Source organism: Trichomycterus rosablanca, chromosome 10 (assembly GCF_030014385.1).
Source record: "Trichomycterus rosablanca isolate fTriRos1 chromosome 10, fTriRos1.hap1, whole genome shotgun sequence".
In the NCBI taxonomy this organism is placed as follows: Eukaryota; Metazoa; Chordata; class Actinopteri; order Siluriformes; family Trichomycteridae; genus Trichomycterus; species Trichomycterus rosablanca.
Window position 1 is genome coordinate 31,189,637 of NC_085997.1, and position 22,104 is coordinate 31,211,740.

The window sequence follows — 22,104 nt, forward strand, 5'->3', positions numbered from 1 at the left end:
GAAAAGCTGGGATAGGCTCCGTGACCCTAACTGGATAAACGGTTAAGAAAGTGAGTGAGTGTTCTGCAAGTTGACTTATTCCTATAGGCATTCCTAACACATTAGATTTTTAAAGATCTTTATCTTGAGTGTTTAGTATAGCCAATATTTCAGCTGTTAATTGAATATTAGGGGTGGTAGTGAATAGCCCTGCCTAATTCCTCTCTCTCCATCACGAACATTTTAGTTCATTTAAATTTCTGCTTTACAGTGAAAATTGGCCTGATTTAGTTAATACATCACTGAGAGCATCGATCGGTGACTGTACTGCCAGACAAAAGCAGCTGCGCACCTATCTGTGTAACTTTGCAGCTATGGCAGCTGAGGAGGAAATATTTTTGCGAGCAAAACAACGCACTTATAAAGGTTTTACCGAAGGTAAGGGAGTTTTTTGTACCCCACATGTTGAGAGAATAAAGTTCTGTATAAGGTTACATTATAAAATGTGTACAGTTAGCGTGGTAATCGTGTATTTGTACTCTGCTAAAGTAAATGTCACAGAATTCCGCACAGTTGTACTGATTCAGCACTTTTTACATTTAACTAAACATTAATGTGACGAGGCAGAAGTTAAAATAATAGTTTAAATCATTTGGGAAATGTCTTACCTGCATTACAAGCTTTTTATTTTGGTTTGATTTTAGTCAGTCAGAATGAATGAAAAGTACAGTAACCATGGACTGACTGGCTGTACGGAATACTGAATACCCCCCCCCCCCCCCCAACATAATATTTCATATAATAAATACTATATAACATAAGTAGCTCAGTGATCACATGTGAAACCATCCCAGTGAAAATTTAGTAACCATTTCATTCTGATCAAGATTGCGTTGGGTCCAGAGCCACTTAGAAATACTGGGTTCAAGTCGGGATCATAAACAATGTATTAAATGTATTAAAAGCTTGGGACACTCAGCAAATGACTCAGTTACTTGCATTTAGAGGCATTTTGAAAGAGCCAGTTCATCTATGGGTATGTTTTTTCGAAGGTGGAATTAAAACTGAAAGAAAAAGGAAACCCACAGGACAAGTACATGTCAAATGTTTACTAAAACTAATAAAATATAGCCATGGAATTTGATCACCCATAATATAGTTTTTATTAAAAATAAGTCTATAAAACCAAAGACTGTTCGGCGAGCATTACAACCACTAAAATAAAAAACAGCTGCAGCTGCAGTATGTCCTCTGTTGTTGTTTACTTTACAGCATCTTTTGTTTAACATGACACATATGTATACTATTACCATTACAGTGTATAGCTCTAGTGAACGGTACATGGGTTTTGTAGTGTTTTTATATTGAGGTTAAAAGATTACATATGATTTGACAGTGTAAGACTTGAAAGCAAAACTGAAAGTGAGTTTCACAGTCACGTTTTACAATGACTGGAAGCAATTTGATCAGCCATCATATAAAGAACCACAAGCCAATATAAGACACTATAAAATAAAACACCTACTTATAAATAAATTGGGCCATCCAGTATATCATTTTACAGCCTCAGATGTTAATACACAGTGGGTATGAGTCACAGTAAAACCATACAGGCAAGTGCTGGAATTTTTCTTATTTTAAAAACGTTTCCAGCCTTTCTGTACTTACAGTATTTAGCTTAGCATTACCATGGCACTGTTCACTTACAGACCATTTATTATGTTAAATTATGAATGTTGTTTTTTTCTAGTGGAATTTTCCCATTGTGAAAAGAACACAGTTTAACCTCAATGTATAGGATAGACTCATGGAGCTTGATCTAGCACTTTATGGAGCCTACATTACACATTTGCTAATATTTACTGCAAAGAACACTTTACAACAGCTTAGTATATTACATATCACATGTTACATATCTCATCTGACCATATTTACTGCAATGACACTTTAAATTATATTCCATACTACATTTTTTATTCTATTTATTTAATTACATAGCGTTGTACATCATTACAACTGTACTTTAATAATTTTGTACTTTAATACTTTTGTACTTTAATAATTGTCTACTTCAATACTTTTTGCTTTAATTTATCTTGAGCTGCTGTAATAACTGACTTTCCCTATGGGATTATTGAAGTTATCTATCCATCCATCCATCCATCCATCCATCTAGAGCTGTACACTGTAATAATAATAGTATACACATGTGTCAAATTAATCAAGTAAACAACAACAAAGAACAACATCTCTCTTATTGTGTCGTCTTTTACCAATACTGTCACTGGTGCAGCTACAGCAGTTTATCAGTCCACAGTCAGTTTATGTATAATCAAGAAACAGATTTAGGGTTTTTTTTATTTTAGTGGTTGCAGTGTAGTTTTTGGAGCCACTGATACTGATGATTTGACAGGCTTTACGTTGTTTTGGTCAGATGTTTGTTAGACTTTGACAAGATTAAAGTCTGGAGAAGCTACTGATTTGGATAAAAGGTGGGTGGGAACAAAGACTTATTTGGGAGGGAAGACACCTAATTAACTGCATAAGCCGATCTGTGTTCCCTGAAGGTGGAGCTCAAAGTCACACGGAAATTTGAAGGCGCTGTCATGCAGTTGTTGACACTTTGACTATATGTACTTTAGACTTTAAATACTGCTGCTAGTCCCAGTTAAGGTTGCCTTATACCATTTTGTGCAATACCTTATCTCTTTTAAATGCAATAAATCAATCATATCAATCCTGTTAACAGATTTGTACTTATATTACTATTCTTACATCTTCTACTCAAATTTGTCAGTAAATTTCTGTCTTATCTATGATTTATCTGTCTGTCTATCTATCAGTCCGTTCTTTAAGCCATTCATCTATCCACCTATCTAGTATGTCTAATTAGTGCATTTCCAGTGGGTTTATTTACAAACTATGTAGGATATAGAAAGTGAGTTGGCAAAGGCAAGAAACAACTTCCTATCTACTAGCTGTGTGAGTTAAATAAACACCTAATAATGTTAGTTAATGTCAGTTATTTTGAAGTTGAGAAAAATGAGGCAGTGAAACAAAAAAAAATACTTTGGCAAGATGTATACTGCAGACTGTAGCGTATAGGGACTTTCTGTTCAGTATGTAAAAAAGGGAAACTATGAATTACGACACATTGGAGCTTAACAGTATGAGAAAGTAGGCGAAAAGTACAGCAGTGCATCAAAACACCTCCAAGAGAATAAAAAAGTCATTTCAAATAAAATAAAGTATATATTAAAGCCACGTCTTGCTGTGACTTTCTCCAGTCACAAAAAATCTAGTTTGGCAAGTGGCCTCACAAGACTAGTTTATAGTAAACAGAAAGTGAAATTCATTCATTGTGTTCTAGGTATTAGTCCTTGTTGTTTTTTAGAAAACACAAAACAAGAATGAATGAAAACCCCAACATTGTTGGAGCATGTTTGGTTTGTCTGATCCAAATAGAAAAGTAGATCCAACTTGAATATCAGAGCTCTGAATGTAGTTGAATGTTGACACTTTCTCACAGCAATCGAGTCTTCTCTGTGCAAAGACTTATGGTGTTGGGCTTTGGAATTGTTCACACCGTATGTTTATTTAAATATACCGCGTCAGTCAATATTAACTCCTATTTGCTCCTCGTAAATATAATCAAAACAATGAATTTGATTAGAAAAAAAGTTATGAATCTGACCCGATCTGGCCAGTATCTGCCTGTATACTGATGCTCAGTATAAATTTGAGATACACCTTTTGATGTAATCATGGCGGATGATATTCTGCTAATTTATGCTTAAGGAAACCTCTGGGTCTTTCTGAAGTTTTGCCTGCTATTTTAATTGTATATGTTGAAAGTTGAGATGCAGAGAAATCTATAAAACTGTAGTGTCTGTCCTTATATGATGTATTTCAATCAGAGGAACTGACATGGCATGGAAATGGAAAGGTTTTCAGTATCTTTTATTTATTTAAATAAAAGTCGAATGAGGATGTGGAACTATTCACCTGAACATCAACAACTGTAACCCTAATACCCTATTAACTACTACTGTTTAATTAATGCCCTGACTCTCTACACTCACAATTTTTTCTTTACTTGGGAAGATGTGTCACCCCACAGCCAGAAGGTCTTGGGTTCGATCCCTAGGTGGGGTGGTCCGGGTCCTTTCTGTGTGGAGTTTGAATGTTCTCCTCATGTCTGTGTGGGTTTCCTCCAGGAGCTCCGGTTTGTTTCCTCCCACAGTCCAAAGACATGCAAGTGAGGTGAATTGGAGATACTAAATTGTCCATGACTGTGTTGGACCCTAACCCTAACCCTAACCTGTTCTTTCATGAATGTAATGAAAGTGTGTAAAACATGACGTTAAAATCTTAATAAATGAATTAATATTTGGAAAGATGTGTGGGATTTGTTTATCTGTGTAACACTAAATTAATTTTGAATCCTAACATTAGTATCAGAAATGTAACTCATTTTACCAGCAAATAAAATCCTTTATTATTTGATCCCAGTATTTACTTGGGAGCATTGACTGTGCTTACATCAATACACACAGTGTCTCAATTCACAAATGATGAACTGTTGGTAAGCTGATTATAAACCCTAGTTGGTTACACAGCATGCTGATTTAAGAGAACCAGACTCAATTAAACATTTTTAATTCTCAATTTTAATTTCATTTCTCAAAATTCATTCATACTATACAAGGTTCATGTAATACTAGGTTATATTTAAGCAATAAGCAGTAAATGGATTTATGTTCTCAGAGGAGAGATCTCTTTCACTCCGAAGTGAGGTTTTATTTTGCTCCATACTTAACTCTCCATGCTTCATATTCAATTCTCCATACTCAGCTTTGAATTGTTAATACTACATTGCTGCTCCTGACTTCTTTGTGTCATAAGCTGGTGCTCCTCCTCTGGTCGCTGTAGTTCAGCAGCTGGGCGGCACGGTGGCTAAGTGGGTAGCACTGCCACCTCACAGCAAGAAGGTCCTGGGTTCAATCCTCAGGTGAGGCGGTCCGGGTCCTTTCTGTGTGGAGTTTGCATGTTCTCCCCGTGTCTGTGTGGGTTTCCTCCGGGTGCTCCGCTTTCCTCCCACATTCCAAAGACATGCAAGTGAGGTGAATTAGAGATACTAAATTGTCGATGACTGTATTCGATAGAGATGGGACGATCGATCGGCTATGAATCGGTATCGGCCGATTTTTAATCAAAATATGCTATCGGCGATCTGCGATATTTCCTAAAAGTAGCCGATCCGATCGTGTTATATATAAAGATCACGTTAAGTTAACAGCTCAGTGGATTGATCCAGACTTTGAGCTACAAAGCACCAACCATCACATCACCATTCATCAACCATCGTACAGAAACCACAGTGAAAGCTCTTCATGACCTAAAATAACATCATTAACGTTGTGCATCATACATACGATGTAATTTTGCTGATTGTAATATTTACTTTAAAAAGATTATTCAACCCGGTCACATCTGAGTCGATTCTATCAGCACGTTATATAAACTCCTGGTTCACTTTGGTAAATCGTAAGTGGTTCTTACTCGTGATGTAGATGAGAACAGAAGACGTTACAGAGCCAATCAGAGGCAAAAGTTTATTCATTACCAAATTCGTTAGTTCAGGATCATCTGCTGAACTTTTAGGATCAGAAAACTTTTAGCTCCTTAGACGGAACGAGTGTGACGGTCGGTTACAGATCTGTGGTAATAGCGGTTTAATTAAGCCTTTTAATGAAGCTTTTTAATGTAAGAGAGTCACACAAAATGTTCTGTAGTAGTTGGTGTTTATTTAAAACCACAACATTTAATTAATAACAGTAAACACGGAGAGATAACTGAGAAGAGAAACTTACGCTTCGCGAAAAATGACTCGTGAATCAATGAATCACTTATAGCGATACAGTGAACAAAGCGTCTCTTCTAAAGGCGCACACACACACACATGCGCGCGCGCGCTGCTCCGGTTTATCTTCACTGTGAGGCTCTTTTTAAGTTTATTTATTTTATTTACTTCTAACCCCCCCCCGATCGCAATCGGCTATCGGCAGATGTCCCTGAAAGGAGATCGGAGATCGGAATCGGTGCCAAAAGCCCCGATCGTCCCATCTCTAGTATTCGATATAACCTTGTGAACTGATGAATCTTGTGTAATGAGTAACTACAGTTCCTGTCATGAATGTAACCAAAGTGTAAAACATGACGTTAAAATCCTAATAAACAAACGTTCAGCAGCTCACATAGACAATAAATAAATTTGTGTTGCTTTATCTCGTAGCATGACATTGTTGCCAGTGTAAACACAGGTAAGACCTGGCATCCGAGCAGTAGTAACACAAACTCAGTACAATGACCTTCCTTCACCCCAAACACTGCAAACCATTTTTATACTCTCAGCCTTGTACAAGAAAGCATCGTCGTACACGTGTGGAGTGTTTATGTTCTTCCTAACGTAACAACTTCAGCTTCAAAGAATGTTTTTGCTTTTTAGCTAAATAATGAGCATAAAACACAAATTCAGAGCTTGTTAATGCATTCCCAGTAGGGGGGTTCTCTTCTTTTTGTTTGTGCCAGGATTGGAATGATATTACCATAAATCCATTTGGGAGGAAGATAATGATGCAGACTTCGTTTTGTAAGGAGAATACATGTCTTGGGACAGGCTTCTCAAAAGTTGGTCATGAACTGCAGGGAAATTTAGTTCAGTCCACTAACAAAATCTGGCACCTTCTTAAAACAGCATTGTTATCAGTGAATTAGTGACTGGTATGGTCAATGCTTCAAAAGAAAAATTTCCTGATGGGTAAAACACACTTTGTATTTGTATACACGTTTGTATTTAGGAAAGTTTTCCAACACTCATGTTGTCCTTTAAAAAATAAAAAAATAAAATAATTACCCCATTGGATAAATAATAAACCAGTTCACCAAACTGGTTAGCCCCCAGCTAATTGAGTGCAGCCACTCTGCTCATGTTTTTATTTCCTGTAATGTACACTGATCAGCCATAACATTAAAACCACCTCCTTGTTTCTACACTCACTGTCCATTTTATCAGCTCCACTTACCACTTTGTATTTCTACAATTACTGACTGTAGTCCATCTGTTACTCTGCATGCTTTTTTAGCCCCCTTCATGCTGTTCTTCAATGGTCAGGACCCCCACAGGACCACTACAGAGTAGGTATTATTTAGGTGGTGGGCCATTCTCAGCACTGCAGTGACACTGACATGGTGGTGGTGTGTTAGTGTGTGTTGTGCTGGTAGGAGTGGATCAGACACAGCAGCGCCGATGGAGTTTTTAAACACCTCACTGTCACTGCTGCCACCAACCAAAAATATCCAGCCAACATCGCCCCATGGGCAGCCTTCTGTGACCACTGATGAAGGTCTAGAAGATGACCGACTCAAACAGCAGCAATAGATGAGCGATCGTCTCTGACTTTACATCTACAAGGTGGACCAACTAGGTAGGAGTGTCTAATAGAGTGGACAGTGAGTGGACACGGTATTTATAAACTCCAGCAGTGCTGCTGTTTCTGATCCACTCATACCATCACAACACACACTAACACACCACCACCATGTCAGTGTCACTGCAGCGCTGAGAATGATCCACCACCTAAATAATACCTGCTCTGTGGTGGTCCTGTAGCGGTCCTGACCATTGAAGAACAGCATGAAAGGGGGCTAAAAAAGCATGCAGAGAAACAGATGGACTAGAGTCAGTAATTGTAGAACTACAAAGTGCTCCTATATGGTAAGTGGAGCTAATAAAATGGACAGTGAGTGTAGAAACAAGGAGGTGGTTTTAATGTTATGGCTTATCAGTGTATATGCTACATTGTTTACTTTTAGTTGCTGTGGTTCCTAAATGCTTTCACGTTTTAATAATACCTCTCACAGGTGATCATGGAATATCTAGGAGGAAGACATTTCACAAACTGACTTGTTGCGATGGTGATATTGTATTACATTAAATTTAATGAGTGTTTTTTTTTTCTCTTTTGGCTGCTCCTTTAGTATTTACGGGTCATCACAGTAAATCATTCTGGTCAGGATACCTGCTCTGTCACAGTCTATGCCAGAACACCCCTACTATTTTTACCCATCACTGAGAGCTGTCCGGTTGCCCTTCCTAACACAAACCTCCTATTTTTACCCATCACTGAGAGCGCACTGACATGCTGAGTTGCAGCACTGTACAGTAACAGTCTGTGTTTCCTCTTCTTTACAGATGAGCAGAAAGAGTGGAAAGGTCCATTTTGCTTCATCCAGGCAGCTGACCCACAGCTGGGGCTGATGAAGGCCTGGAGGGTAGGAGACTGTGATAAAGGAGGAGATGAGTGGGCAGAAGAGGTGCAGCTCACCAAACAGGCTGTCGAGGCCATCAACAAACTGCAGCCTCGGCCTCGGTTCCTGGTTCTTTGTGGGGATTTGGTCCATGCCATGCCAGGTAAGATCTAGGAGGTCAATATTTGGTTAGACTGAATAGAGGTAAACTAATGTCAGAAATGTTTTAGAGATGTGCACTGGGTAAAATATGACAAGAAAGAATGTAATGCTCACTACACTGATTGTAGAAAGCCAGTTTTCATGAACTATAATGAAAATAAACTTTGATGTCCAGAATCTACCTAAAATTCAAACTGAAGGGGTGACTTAAAAAAACATAAAAGAGTACACTGTATATTGGCACCATTGGCTTCTCTTTGTGTTTAATGCATTTACATTTCCATTTTTGGCATTTAGCAGACGCTCTTATCCAGAGCGACTTACAAAAGTGCTTCCATAGTGAACATTACCTTACTCTAGTTTAGGTAGACAAGAATCCAAGAATGTAAATCTGCTGAATTTTTTTTTTTTCAAGAAATAAATGAGTGTTAGTAAGTAAGTACATGTCGGCTTAAGTGCTTAGTATAGAGGTGATGACTGTTTTTAATCGTCTTTTGAAGACAGCGAGAGACTCTGATGTTCGGACAGACAAGGGAAGTTCGTTCCACCATTTGGGTGCAAGACAAGTCCAAATAAGAGCACTGATGCTTGTCTTCCTCGAGTTCTGAGTGGAGGATCAAGTCGAGCGAGACTAGGGGCTCTGAGGTTGTGTGGTACATATTGAGGTTTTATTTGTTCTCTAAGGTAATTTGGGGCTGGTCCATTTTTGGCTTTGTAGGTGAGCATCAGTGTTTTAAACTGAAAGCGTGCAGCTACAGGAAGACAGTGAAGAGAACGCAGCAGTGCGGTGATGCGACAGTGTTTAGGTTGGTTAAAAACCAGGCGAGCAGCTGCATTTTTGAATGAGTTGCAGGGGTTTAATAGTGGACATAGGAGCACCTGCCAGGAGGGAGTTGCAGTAGTCCAGTCGTGAGATTACACGTAACTGGACAAGAATCTGAGTGGCTTCCGTGGAGTGCTCCAATGCAGTGCTGTATGTTCTGGAAAATTTGGTTTAATTTTGATATTTAAGCCAGATAAGACCATCAGCATAAATAGCGTTTGAAACTTATGTCAGGGGGTCGGGGGCAAGCCATCACAGTCAATTATATATTTGAGTCTAAATCAGTAAATGTATACACACACACACTATGGCTAAAAGTTTTTGGACACCTGGCCATGAGCTTGTTGCAGACATCCTATTTCAATAACAACTGCTAGCGCTATATGTGATCTTTTCAGCTATAACAAGGCTATAACAGCAGCTCGGTGGGTAGCACTGTCACCTCACAGCAAGAAGGTCTTGGATTCGATTTCCAGGTGGAGTTTGCATGTTTTCCCCGTGTCTGTGGGTTTCCTCCGGGAGCTCCGGTTTCCTCCCACAGTCCAAAGATGTGCAAGTGAGGTGAATTGGAGATACAAAATTGTCCATGACTGTGTTTGACATTAAAGACTAGAACTGATTAATCTTGTGTAACCAGTAACTACCTGTCCTGTCATGAATGTAACCAAAGTGTGTAAAACATGACGTTAAAATCCTAATAAATAAATAAAGTATGACCATTGAAAAAGCAGCCAGAACAAATAAGAATAACAATTGTATTTCAAACAAAACAATTAAATTAAATGGACAAAAAGAAAAATAGCCTCTATTAGTGCGTAGTGTCACTCTGTGATGAGTTCATCCAGGTAAACTTTACCCAGGTGACTTCACAAAGCCTGTAACAGTTTTCTTTTTAGGCAATTAATTGAAAGACGGTTTATTTGGAATAAGGGGCTTATTTTATTAAGTGTAACTTAATTAAAACGGCTGGGATTTTTTACAATCCATAATAGTATTTGAATATAGGTTTGTGTGAAATGAAACTTACAGGATTTAGGTTAGAAAAAAAAGCACAGAAGGTTTGTTCAACATCCTGTATTGTCCAGGAATCCAGGGAAATGAAACTTACAGGATTTAGGTTAGAAAAAAAAGCACAGAAGGTTTGTTCAACATCCTGTAACCCAGAATCCAGGGTTACATGTCAGGCACTGCCTCTAGGTATCAGAGGCCAGACTCGTACTGGGAGATAATTAGACCTGATGTCTGTGGCCAGCAGAGTTATCAGTAATCGAGAAAGAACAAAGGAGAACTCGCCACTTCCTAAATCCATAGGTGAGCACTTCAGAATCCCTCGGATGTGGATAAAATGAAAGATCTCTGAGCAGCAGGCAGCGACTGACTACAGGGAGATTACTTCAGTGTTATGTTGATAGGGATCTCGGTTGGGACAGCTTTTAATGAGGTCCTTTGGGGTTTGTCACTGCTAGAAGAGACAGGAATCTGTTAAAGTGACCTCTTAAATGTCTGAGAGAAATGGCTCGAAATGTATTGGCCTTACAATGCTGAAACAAGACCAGCTTTTTTTTTTTAAATGGCCAGGTCCCTAAATGTTCTAGTCAATAACAATAGTTTATTCCTGCCAAATAAGAATAATGAACACTTTAGTTTTATTTTCAGCCTAAATTACCTGTGGGTGGAACAAGTGCTCTGTAGATGTTAGGAGAGTACTAGGACCTGTGAGTAAATTAATTGTAAAAGAAGCTCGCACACAACAAAAAAAAAAAACCTGTAGCAAAAGTGCCTCTGCAAGTAATTAGTGCAGTATTTAGGGAACTAAAGGTCACGGGGGGAATTGGAGAATGGGGAACACATTTGGGCTGTACGTCTATGGGTAAAGCCAGCACAACATGTGAGAGAAGAAAGTTTGCTCCCGTTGCTAGACCTCACACTCTTTATAGGGACAAAAATCTATAAAAGCTGGGAAAGATTGCTTGTGGACACAGTCAGCTAGGGCTGCCGTGATTGGTCGACGCCAATATTTTAAGTCGATGCATTGTTTTTAAAACTATGCTTATAAATGATCCTTTTTAATCTCTACAATATTTGCATTCATATAAGTGTTCATATGATTTCCCTCAGCACTACTTGCTGCGTGCATGACCTAAGTCGTATTTGGTCCAGTCACTTGTTGGCAGCATTAAGCGCAAAAAAATGCCGTCTGCAGCAGTCAGAGGCTGGTTGTAGAGAGCTTTCAAAGAAAAGTTAAAAGTTTTCCAAGACCCAAATCATCAAAAATTTGAGATTACTTACAACTGGCACAAAACAAAAAGGTGGTTTGTACACTGTGCAAGGCTTTGATGGTACCACAGCAGCACTAGCGCCATGTTGCACGTCTGTATTGTTTCAACTTCTTAATCGTGGAGATCCTAGAATACCGTATTCCTTAGCGAGTTCAGTTAGGGCGCATTTTTACTTCTATATTGTTTCATTATGCTTCTTAATCGTGGAGATCCTAGAATACCGTATTCCTTAGCGAGTTCAGTTAGGGCGCATTTTTACTTCTATATTGTTTCATTATGCTTCTTAATCGTGGAGATCCTAGAATACCGTATTCCTTAGCGAGTTCAGTTAGGGCGCATTTTTACTTCTATATTGTTTCATTATGCTTCTTAATCGTGGAGATCCTAGAATACCGTATTCCTTAGCGAGTTCAGTTAGGGCGCATTTTTACTTCTATATTGTTTCATTATGCTTCTTAATCGTGGAGATCCTAGAATACCGTATTCCTTAGCGAGTTCAGTTAGGGCGCATTTTTACTTCTATATTGTTTCATTATGCTTCTTAATCGTGGAGATCCTAGAATACCGTATTCCTTAGCTAGTTCAGTTAGGGCGCATTATTACTTCTATATTGTTTCATTATGCTTCTTAATCGTGGAGATCCTAGAATACCGTATTTCTTAGCTAGTTCAGTTAGGGCGCATTATTACTTCTATATTGTTTCATTATGCTTCTTAATCGTGGAGATCCTAGAATACCGTATTTCTTAGCTAGTTCAGTTAGGGCGCATTATTACTTCTATATTGTTTCATTACGCTTCTTAATCGTGGATCTCCTAGAATACCGTATTCCTTAGCGAGTTCAGTTAGGGCGCATTTTTACTTCTATATTGTTTCATTATGCTTCTTAATCGTGGAGATCCTAGAATACCGTATTCCTTAGCGAGTTCAGTTAGGGCGCATTTTTACTTCTATATTGTTTCATTACGCTTCTTAATCGTGGAGATCCTAGAATACCGTATTCCTTAGCGAGTTCAGTTAGGGCACATTTTTACTTCTATATTGTTTCATTATGCTTCTTAATCGTGGAGATCCTAGAATACCGTATTCCTTAGCGAGTTCAGTTAGGGCACATTTTTACTTCTATATTGTTTCATTACGCTTCTTAATCGTGGAGATCCTAGAATACCGTATTCCTTAGCGAGTTCAGTTAGGGCACATTTTTACTTCTATATTGTTTCATTATGCTTCTTAATCGTGGAGATCCTAGAATACCGTATTCCTTAGCGAGTTCAGTTAGGGCACATTTTTACTTCTATATTGTTTCATTATGCTTCTTAATCGTGGAGATCCTAGAATACCGTATTCCTTAGCGAGTTCAGTTAGGGCACATTTCTACTTCTCTATTGTTTCATTACGCTTCTTAATCGTGGAGATCCTAGAATACCGTATTCCTTAGCGAGTTCAGTTAGGGCGCATTATTACTTCTATATTGTTTCATTATGCTTCTTAATCGTGGAGATCCTAGAATACCGTATTCCTTAGCGAGTTCAGTTAGGGCACATTTTTACTTCTATATTGTTTCATTACGCTTCTTAATCGTGGATCTTCTAGAATACCGTATTCCTTAGCGAGTTCAGTTAGGGCACATTTCTACTTCTCTATTGTTTCATTACGCTTCTTAATCGTGGAGATCCTAGAATACCATATTCCTTAGCTAGTTAGTTAGTTAGGGCGCATTTTTACTTCTCTATTGTTTCGTTAAGCTTAATCGCTGAGATCTTGGAATACCATATTACTTAGCGAGTTCAGTTAGGGCGCATTCACATGCGCCGCCCTCACTGCGCTTGCTGCGGCGCTCAAAGCGCAAAAAGCTTCTCATGTGAAACACTTACCACTGTGTTTACATCGCTTAGAATTTTAAGTTTAAGTTTTGAGTGAATGTGTAGGTTAGAATCTGGGCTCATTCTGTCGTTACTGTACGTTGGACTTAATGAGACATGCCCACCTCTAACTATTTATTTCTGCTATAAGTTTAAGCACTTTGCTTTGTGTACGGAATGCCATAAACACATGTTGTACTTTGTTTAATATGGAGCACTTTGATAATACAGAATTTGATAATATGGACATAAACTCTGTTTACATTTAGTTTTGTGCCATATTATTATGCCATACAGTTTGTTGTTAAAATAAAAGAAGCGTAAATGAGATTCTGAATTAAATTTTTTGAAGAAAAATTAATCGATAGATCTATAGATTAATCAACAGAAAAATAGTGGCAGCCCTACAGTCACCAACTATCAGTGTAAGGAAAGTAGCAGAGCTGAAGAGTTGACATGTTGTTAGATGATGATTTTGGGGAACGTAGAAGAAAATCCAGTCACAGTTATAAATAAATAACTGTAATAAACTTAAAAACATAATAAACTTTGTTCTGACATTATAGCAGTAAACTTTTGACATGTAAAATTTCCTTTTTTGTGCTTTGTTCAACCACTAAGCTAATGCGGTAACACAAAAGTGCTTCTTATTCTCACTCAAAGAAAAAACATTCATTTAACTCTTGCTCTCCAGGCTGCCCATTCAGAGAGGAGCAGGAGAAGGACCTGAAGGAAGTCCTGCGGGGCATCCATCCAGAAATCCCACTTGTGTTTGTCAGCGGTAACCATGATGTGGGCAACAAACCCACCCTGGACACGGTGCAGCAGTTCTGCCGTGCCTGGGGTGACGACTACTTCAGTTTTTGGGTGGGTGGAGTGCTGTGTCTGGTGCTGAACTCCCAGCTGTTCTTCGATGCGTCTGGCTGCCCAGAACTGGACAAAGCTCAGGAGGAATGGATGGAGATACAACTGCAGAAAGCGGCCCAGAGCTCAGCACGGCACGTGCTTATCTTCCAGCACATTCCGCTGTATCGAAACCTTCCGGAGGAGGACGACGACTACTTCAACATACAGAGAGCCAAGAGAGAGAGCCTCATTCACAGATTCCAGCAAGCAGGTATGACGGCTCTGTTCACACCCTTTCAGTATATTTAGATCTTTTTATCAGTTTGTGTTGGTTATTGCTATTAACTTTCCTTTTTATATGCATTCAGTCTGGGTTGTGGTGTTAGTTGGGATACACCATAACCAGTGGCACAGCGGTAGCCTAGAGGGTAGAGCTTTGGGGTATCAGTCAAAGTATTGTTGGTTAAAATCCAGGCTCTGCTATGTTGGGCTCTTGAGCAAGGCCCTTAACCCTGTATATTGGCTGACCCAGCACTTTGACCCCAGCTTCTAAAACAACCTGGGGAAAAATGTCATTGTTCTGTATACGTGTACATGTACACACCGATCAGCCATAACATTAAAAGCACCTCCTTGTTTCTACAATCACTGTCTATTTTATCAGCTCCACTTACCATGAAGGAGCACTTTGTAGTTCTACAACTACTGACTGTAGTCCATCTGTTACTCTGCATGCTTTGTTAGCCCACTTTCATGCTGTTCTACAGAGTAGGTATTATTTGGGTAGTCGATCATTCTCAGCACTGCAGTGACACCGACATGGTGGTGGTGTGTTAGTGTGTGTGGTGCTGGTATGAGTGGATAACACACAGCAATGCTGCTGGAGTTTTTAAACACCTCACTGTCACTGCTGGACTGAGAATAGTCCACCAACCTAAAATATATCCAGCCAACAGCGCCCCGTGGGCAGCGTCCTGTGACCACTGATGAAGGTCTAGAAGATGACCAACACAAACAGCAGCAATAGATGAGCGATCGTCTCCGACTACAAGGTGCGTCTACAAGGTGGACCAACTAGGCAGGAGTGTCTATTAGAGTGGACAGTGAGTGGACACGGTATTTAACAAAGCAGCGCTGCGGTGTCTGATCGACCAGTCTGATCATACCAGCACAACACACACTAACACACCACCACCATGTCAGTGTCACTGCAGTGCTGAGAATGATCCACCACCTAAATACTACCTGCTCTGTGGTGGTCCTGTGGGGGTCCTAACCATTGAAGAACAGGGTGAAACAGTATGCAGAGAAACAGATGGACTACAGTCAGTAATTGTAGAACTACAAAGTGCTTCTATATGGTAAGTGGAGCTGCATAAAATGGACAGTAAGTGTAGAAACAAGGAGGTGGTTTTAATGTTATGGTTGGTCAGTGTACATGACAAATAAAGGCATTCATTCATTTATTCTAAACAAAGAAATGCACACATTTACCTGTTTACTTACTCCCTCCTAACTATGGGCAATTAACAGCAGCCAGTCCACCTTCTGCATAATTTCCAAGGTGCAATAAACACTGGTTTAAACACAATGATAAACCTAATCATTTAAAAGCTCCCATTTGTGTCCTGTCCTGAGCTGGGAAATCAAGTCAAGTTGAGTCATGGCCTGGAGGATAATTTAAATGAACTCGATGTAAACAAACCATATGTACACAAAAATACTGGTGAAAAGAAAAACAAGAATTTGAGTTCGTCATTATTCAGTCCTGTGATGAGGTCTGATAATGAGTTCTGGACATTTTAAATGCAGACACAACAGATTCCCATCAAATCTAGCAGGAGCGGCATTGTTGACACAGCAGTCTAAAACTTGCAGGCTTCGGGTAAAAAGGTTCCCGTCAGATTCACCGCGGGTAGATTCACAGTGGGATATTCCGCTAGAACATCAGCGCCGAGAATCTGAACTCCTCGGTTCGAAACTCGGCATTGCCAACGGTCGGCTGGGCACCATCTAGCGGGCATAATTGGCAGTGCCTGCAGCAGACACAGTTCTGCTAGGATGGTATGATGAATATTTTGGCCATATTCTGTATTTGAGGCATTATTAGACAGCTAAGCCAATAGGCTAGTGGCTGATGAGGGGGATGACTATGTGAGTGGGGTCTTCAAACGCTGTGTAAGGACCCTGATTAGCAGATAGAAAGGCGCCTGAGCAGAGTACATGGGTGAAAAAGGGTTCCGCTAATAAAGTTCACACTACATGACTTTCCAAGTCGTCAGGTTGCTGTACAGTTTACACTACACAACTGGATCTCTTGTAAATCGGGAGTCTTTCAAGTCGATGTGTATTTCACACTACACGACTGATCGGCGATAGGGGGTTTCACACTACACCATCTATCACCAACTGGAATCGCAGACGAGCTTCTCTGGTCTCCCAAACTATGTTTTGTCACGAAAACAAACGCGAGAATTGAAGAGGGGTTTAATGATACCACGTCCAAAAATTCACGTCAACAAGTAGCGAGCGATCAAAGTTTGTGCGCTGATGTGCAGCGTAAAAACAAAGAGGAAAAATAAATGAATCTGAGTAAATTTGTCTACGCGAACAGCGTGCATTGTTCTACAGTGAGTTGGAGGTTAATAAATATTTTTGCAATGCAACACTGGTGTTATGTTTTAAAGAGAACGATAAGGTCAGAAATACTGTAAAATTTGTGTGTGTGTTGTCGAATTATTCTGATATAAACTATATTATGCCCCTGTCCCACCTGTTTACACTCCTCCCCTGCGTTTCCCCTCACACCGTATCTTGCGTTCTCATTAGCTGTTTGACACCGCACTCATTGCCAGTCGGGCAACTCAGATTCAGATATCTGACAAACTAGAAATCTTGCTTCGGTTCAACTCGGATCGAGTTGTTGAGTAGTTCACACATAGCGATTGATAGTCGAGTTTCGATCGCCGAGCGAATGCCAAGTTGCTCCAGAGCCGGCAAATCTAGCGCCAACCAGTCGGCAAGCGAAAATCAGGGCAAAAATCGTGTAGTGTGAACTAGGAATAAGGGCTACGCACGGGTCGGAGAAGGTGTGTGCAGCAATATACCGACCTCGACTGCAATCAGGGATCCCCCAGCAGCAGAAGACAAACTGTCTATGCTAAATTGGGAGAAAATGGAAGAAAGTGCATAAATAAAATAGAAAAAAGAATGTGATATGAAATCATTAACAGTAAGGTAAATAGTGCAGAGAGTAGCAAGATACTAATGGGACCATCAACAGACCTGAGTGAAAGGCAAAATGACAGCAACCCAACACAGCACCCGACCTTGAACCCCCAAGCTCTGCATGTTCCTTTATGATAAGAACACTGTATAGTGGGAATTGGGGTTGGTTTCCACACGCTGTTACAGTAAAGTCAGTGCACTGAAGTGGAGAAGAGCAGCACATGCTTTTAAGATCGTAATCTTCTTTGTCTGCTTTCTTCATTGTGCCGTAAGTATACCTAATTAAAGGTTATGAATTATGAACTTAAATTATGAACTATGTGAATGTAAATTATTGAAATGATTATTTATAGAAGTTAGAGGTCAGACATTGGCGGATGGTTATTGTTTAAAATTCAGCTTCCATAGTGACTGCAATCTACTATGAGTGGCTAATGAGGGAATACTTGGTTAACCCCTATAGTCTTAACCCCTATACAGTGTATCACAAAAGTGAGTACACCCCTCACATTTCTGCAGATATTTAAGTATATCTTTTCATGGGACAACACTGACAAAATGACACTTTGACACAATGAAAAGCAGTCTGTGTGCAGCTTATATAACAGTGTAAATTTATTCTTCCCTCAAAATAACTCAATTTACAGCCATTAATGTCTAAACCACCGGCAACAAAAGTGAGTACACCCCTAAGAGACTACACCCCTAAATGTCCAAATTGAGCACTGCTTGTCATTTTCCCTCAAAAATGTCATGTGACTTGTTAGTGTTACTAGGTCTCAGGTGTGCATAGGGAGCAGGTGTGTTCAATTTAGTAGTACAGCTCTCACACTCTCTTATACTGGTCACTGAAAGTTCCAACATGGCACCTCATGGCAAAGAACTCTCTGAGGATCTTAAAAGACGAATTGTTGCGCTACATGAAGATGGGCAAGGCTACAAGAAGATTGCCAACACCCTGAAACTGAGCTGCAGCACAGTGGCCAAGATCATCCAGCGTTTTAAAAGAGCAGAGTCCACTCAGAACAGACCTCGCGTTGGTCGTCCAAAGAAGCTGAGTGCACGTGCTCAGCGTCACATCCAACTGCTGTCTTTGAAAGATAGGCGCAGGAGCGCTGTCAGCATTGCTGCAGAGATTGAAAAGGTGGGGGGTCAGCCTGTCAGTGCTCAGACCATACGCCGCACACTACATCAAATTGGTCTGCATGGCTGTCACCCCAGAAGGAAGCCTCTTCTGAAGTCTCTACACAAGAAAGCCCGCAAACAGTTTGCTGAAGACATGTCAACAAAGGACATGGATTACTGGAACCATGTCCTATGGTCTGATGAGACCAAGATTAATTTGTTTGGTTCAGATGGTCTCAAGCATGTGTGGCGGCAATCAGGTGAGGAGTACAAAGATAAGTGTGTCATGCCTACAGTCAAGCATGGTGGTGGGAATGCCATGGTCTGGGGCTGCATGAGTGCAGCAGGTGTTGGGGAGTTACATTTCATTGAGGGACACATGAACTCCAATATGTACTGTGAAATACTGAAGCAGAGCATGATCCCCTCCCTCCGGAAACTGGGTCGCAGGGCAGTGTTCCAGCAGTGATAATGACCCCAAACACACCTCTAAGACGACCACTGCTTTATTGAAGAGGCTGAGGGTAAAGGTGATGGACTGGCCAAGCATGTCTCCAGACCTAAACCCAATAGAACATCTTTGGGGCATCCTCAAGCGAAAGGTGGAGGAGTGCAAAGTCTCGAATATCCGCCAGCTCCGTGATGTCATCATGGAGGAGTGGAAAAGCATTCCAGTGGCAACCTGTGAAGCTCTGGTAAACTCCATGCCCAGGAGAGTTAAGGCAGTTCTGGGAAATAATGGTGGCCACACAAAATATTGACACTTCAGGAACTTTCACTAAGGGGTGTACTCACTTTTGTTGCCGGTGGTTTAGACATTAATGGCTGTATATTGAGTTATTTTGAGGGAAGAATAAATTTACACTGTTATATAAGCTGCACACAGACTACTTTTCATTGTGTCAAAGTGTCATTTTGTCAGTGTTGTCCCATGAAAAGATATACTTAAATATCTGCAGAAATGTGAGGGGTGTACTCACTTTTGTGATACACTGTATAAGTGAAGCATTTTCCCCTTTTTCTATTTAGACTGACCCATTCTTTCTCATAAATGTCTGAGCCTTTTATAATGTTCCTTTTATATTCTATCAGTAAAGCATTACCTGTAAAAGGTTTAAAAACAAGTCCCAACATTTTTCAAATTGTGTTCCTCGCATTAAATTCTTTTAACCAATAAGCGACAAGCTTGTAGCAGGCCAGAGTATAAAACAAATAGAGTAACAGTAATGTAAAACCGAATTATGAACCCAAACACGGCGACTAGTTTAATTTTCCCAATGTATATTGTAAACAGCTGGTAGCGAACAGTATATTACAAGGGTTAACTAAACATGCTAATCGAATAATTAGATGCAGTTGGTATCTTAAACCCCTTTCTACTAAGATTGGAGTAGTTATTATTAGATGGTAAGCAGTGTTTTACCTTTATGATGGAGCATGATGCAAATTATCCCCATCATTTTAGAACGTTACACACAGATCCAGAGTTTAACATGCAGTCAGACTCCTTACTGACAGTAAGCCAAACAGTAAGAGCACATGCTTTTAAGTTTGGTTTCTACTTACATGCTGTTAGAAATAATAAACTGTAATATCTCAAAATAAATACCAACTACTGCGCTGTGACTTTTTTTACAGGCAAGAAAGTGCAAACAAAAAATGGGGAGCGAGCTTGCACTGTCTGTCCCAGGAGCACATAAACAGACGTTTTCTGAGTTTAAAAGAAAGAGATAAATGCGCTGCCGTGTTTCAGACTGATCACACACATCACATGAGTTCAGTCAGCTAGTCTCTGAGGGACCGATGAGCCAGACATGCTAAATTCTTTAAGTTTCTTGTGTCTCCTTGTTTCCCTTCCAGTCAGGTTGACGGGTATTAAGCAGTGAGCTGCTTTATTGCGCTGTTTACAGGACCTCCAGCTCATCAGTACATCAGTACTGTTGCTCATTACAAGTCAGTGATTGCTTACATTACACCACTGTTGTACCCAAAATGTTTCAGATAATTGCCATGTTTTACCACCGATGTATCCTGGTCAGGGTCGCAGTATTGTCCACCTTACACACAATGCAGTAACACACCATGTTACACAAGACACCAATCCACCGGAAAGCCTCTGCCAGGTCAGCGCCCCCGCAGACACAGCCAGTCATGTCTGAATCTAGACTTATATTTGGCTGATAGCATTGCTGGGGGTTTGAACTCTGGATCTCAGCGTAAGTGGACTAGCACAGTTTACCGTCACGTCACTGGAGTGCCGATTCAGCACAAGTGTCCAGCCTATAGAACATACTTACCAACAGCATCCAGAGATTTTTCTAGCTTATAATTGTCATCTAGTTGTTAACAAAAATTGATGTTCATTCATATTTCTATTTCTCTGACACTGTTTGGCTAGTAGCTAAAAGTTTATAAAAACACTTAAGAGAAAACCTTGCTATTAATCCTAGCACGTTTGAGACTAGCAGATAGATGTTCAAAAGACATGTCTGTTCACAGCCTTCCCAGATAATTGAGTGTTCAGGTGCCCAAATAATTTTGGTCATATTCTATCATTATTTTTGTTTATGCATTTTCTTCCCTTTTTCCTCCTGATTTAGTGCGTCCAATTGCCAGATTGCGTCATGCTTCCTCTCCACCAATGCCGACCCCGGCTCTGATTGAGGAGAACAAAGCTAACCCACACCCCCTCCGACACGTGGGTAGCAGCTGTATGCATTTTTACCACCTGCTCTTTGACAAGTGCGGATGCAAATCAGCAGTGTGTATGGAGAGACACGCCCTGATCAATCTCTGTACAGGCGCCATCAATCAGCCAGCAGAGGTCAGAATTGCATTGGTCATGAGAGAGAGACCCTATCCGGCTTTAATCCCGCCCCTATATGAACAACAGGCCAATCGTTGTTCATGTGGCTGCTAGATACGGAGACTCGATACGATGTATTTGAGATCCCAGCTCTGGTGTTCAGCGTGTGTTTTACCACTGCGCCACCTGAGCGATTTTGGCCATATTCTGTATTTGAGGCATTAATAGACAGCTAAGCCAATAGGCTAGTGGCTGATGTGGGGGACGAGGTGTTATTTTAGGTTATTTTAGCTGTTTTTACTAGAACTTGTGAGTTTTGGTAGCACTGTGGAACATTTACCACTATGAAAAATAGCCAAACCTGACAGTTAAAGTAGCCATTAATTAAATACTAGAATATAAAGAATATAGTGTATTGTGCCGCCTTGATTTATTTTGACTGACAAAACCCATTAACACATAATAAGATAATAAGTCCATTTTTCTCTGACCTTTTCTCCCAAATGATTCCAAGGTTAATTATTGTGCTCTTCATATTAAAAATAGCCTAACTTTTGAGATCGTAATCTTCTTTGTCTGCGTTCTTCATTGTGCCGTAAGTATACCTGATTAAAGGTTATGAATTATGAACTTAAATTATGAACTATGTGAATGTAAATTATTGAAATGATTATTTATAGAAGTT

General features: G+C 40.0%; 1 protein-coding gene across 1 annotated transcript in view; it reads left to right on the forward strand.

The window, feature by feature from the left end:
- The first annotated feature begins 353 nt into the window (after window positions 1-353).
- cpped1 (calcineurin-like phosphoesterase domain containing 1) overlaps window positions 354-22,104 on the forward strand; it is a 40,876-nt gene continuing 19,125 nt past the window's right edge. The window contains exons 1-3 of the mRNA XM_063003805.1: window positions 354-417; window positions 8,234-8,452; window positions 14,109-14,531. Of these exons, the coding sequence (XP_062859875.1) occupies window positions 354-417; window positions 8,234-8,452; window positions 14,109-14,531 (706 nt within the window). The remainder of the gene's footprint in view (window positions 418-8,233; window positions 8,453-14,108; window positions 14,532-22,104) is intronic.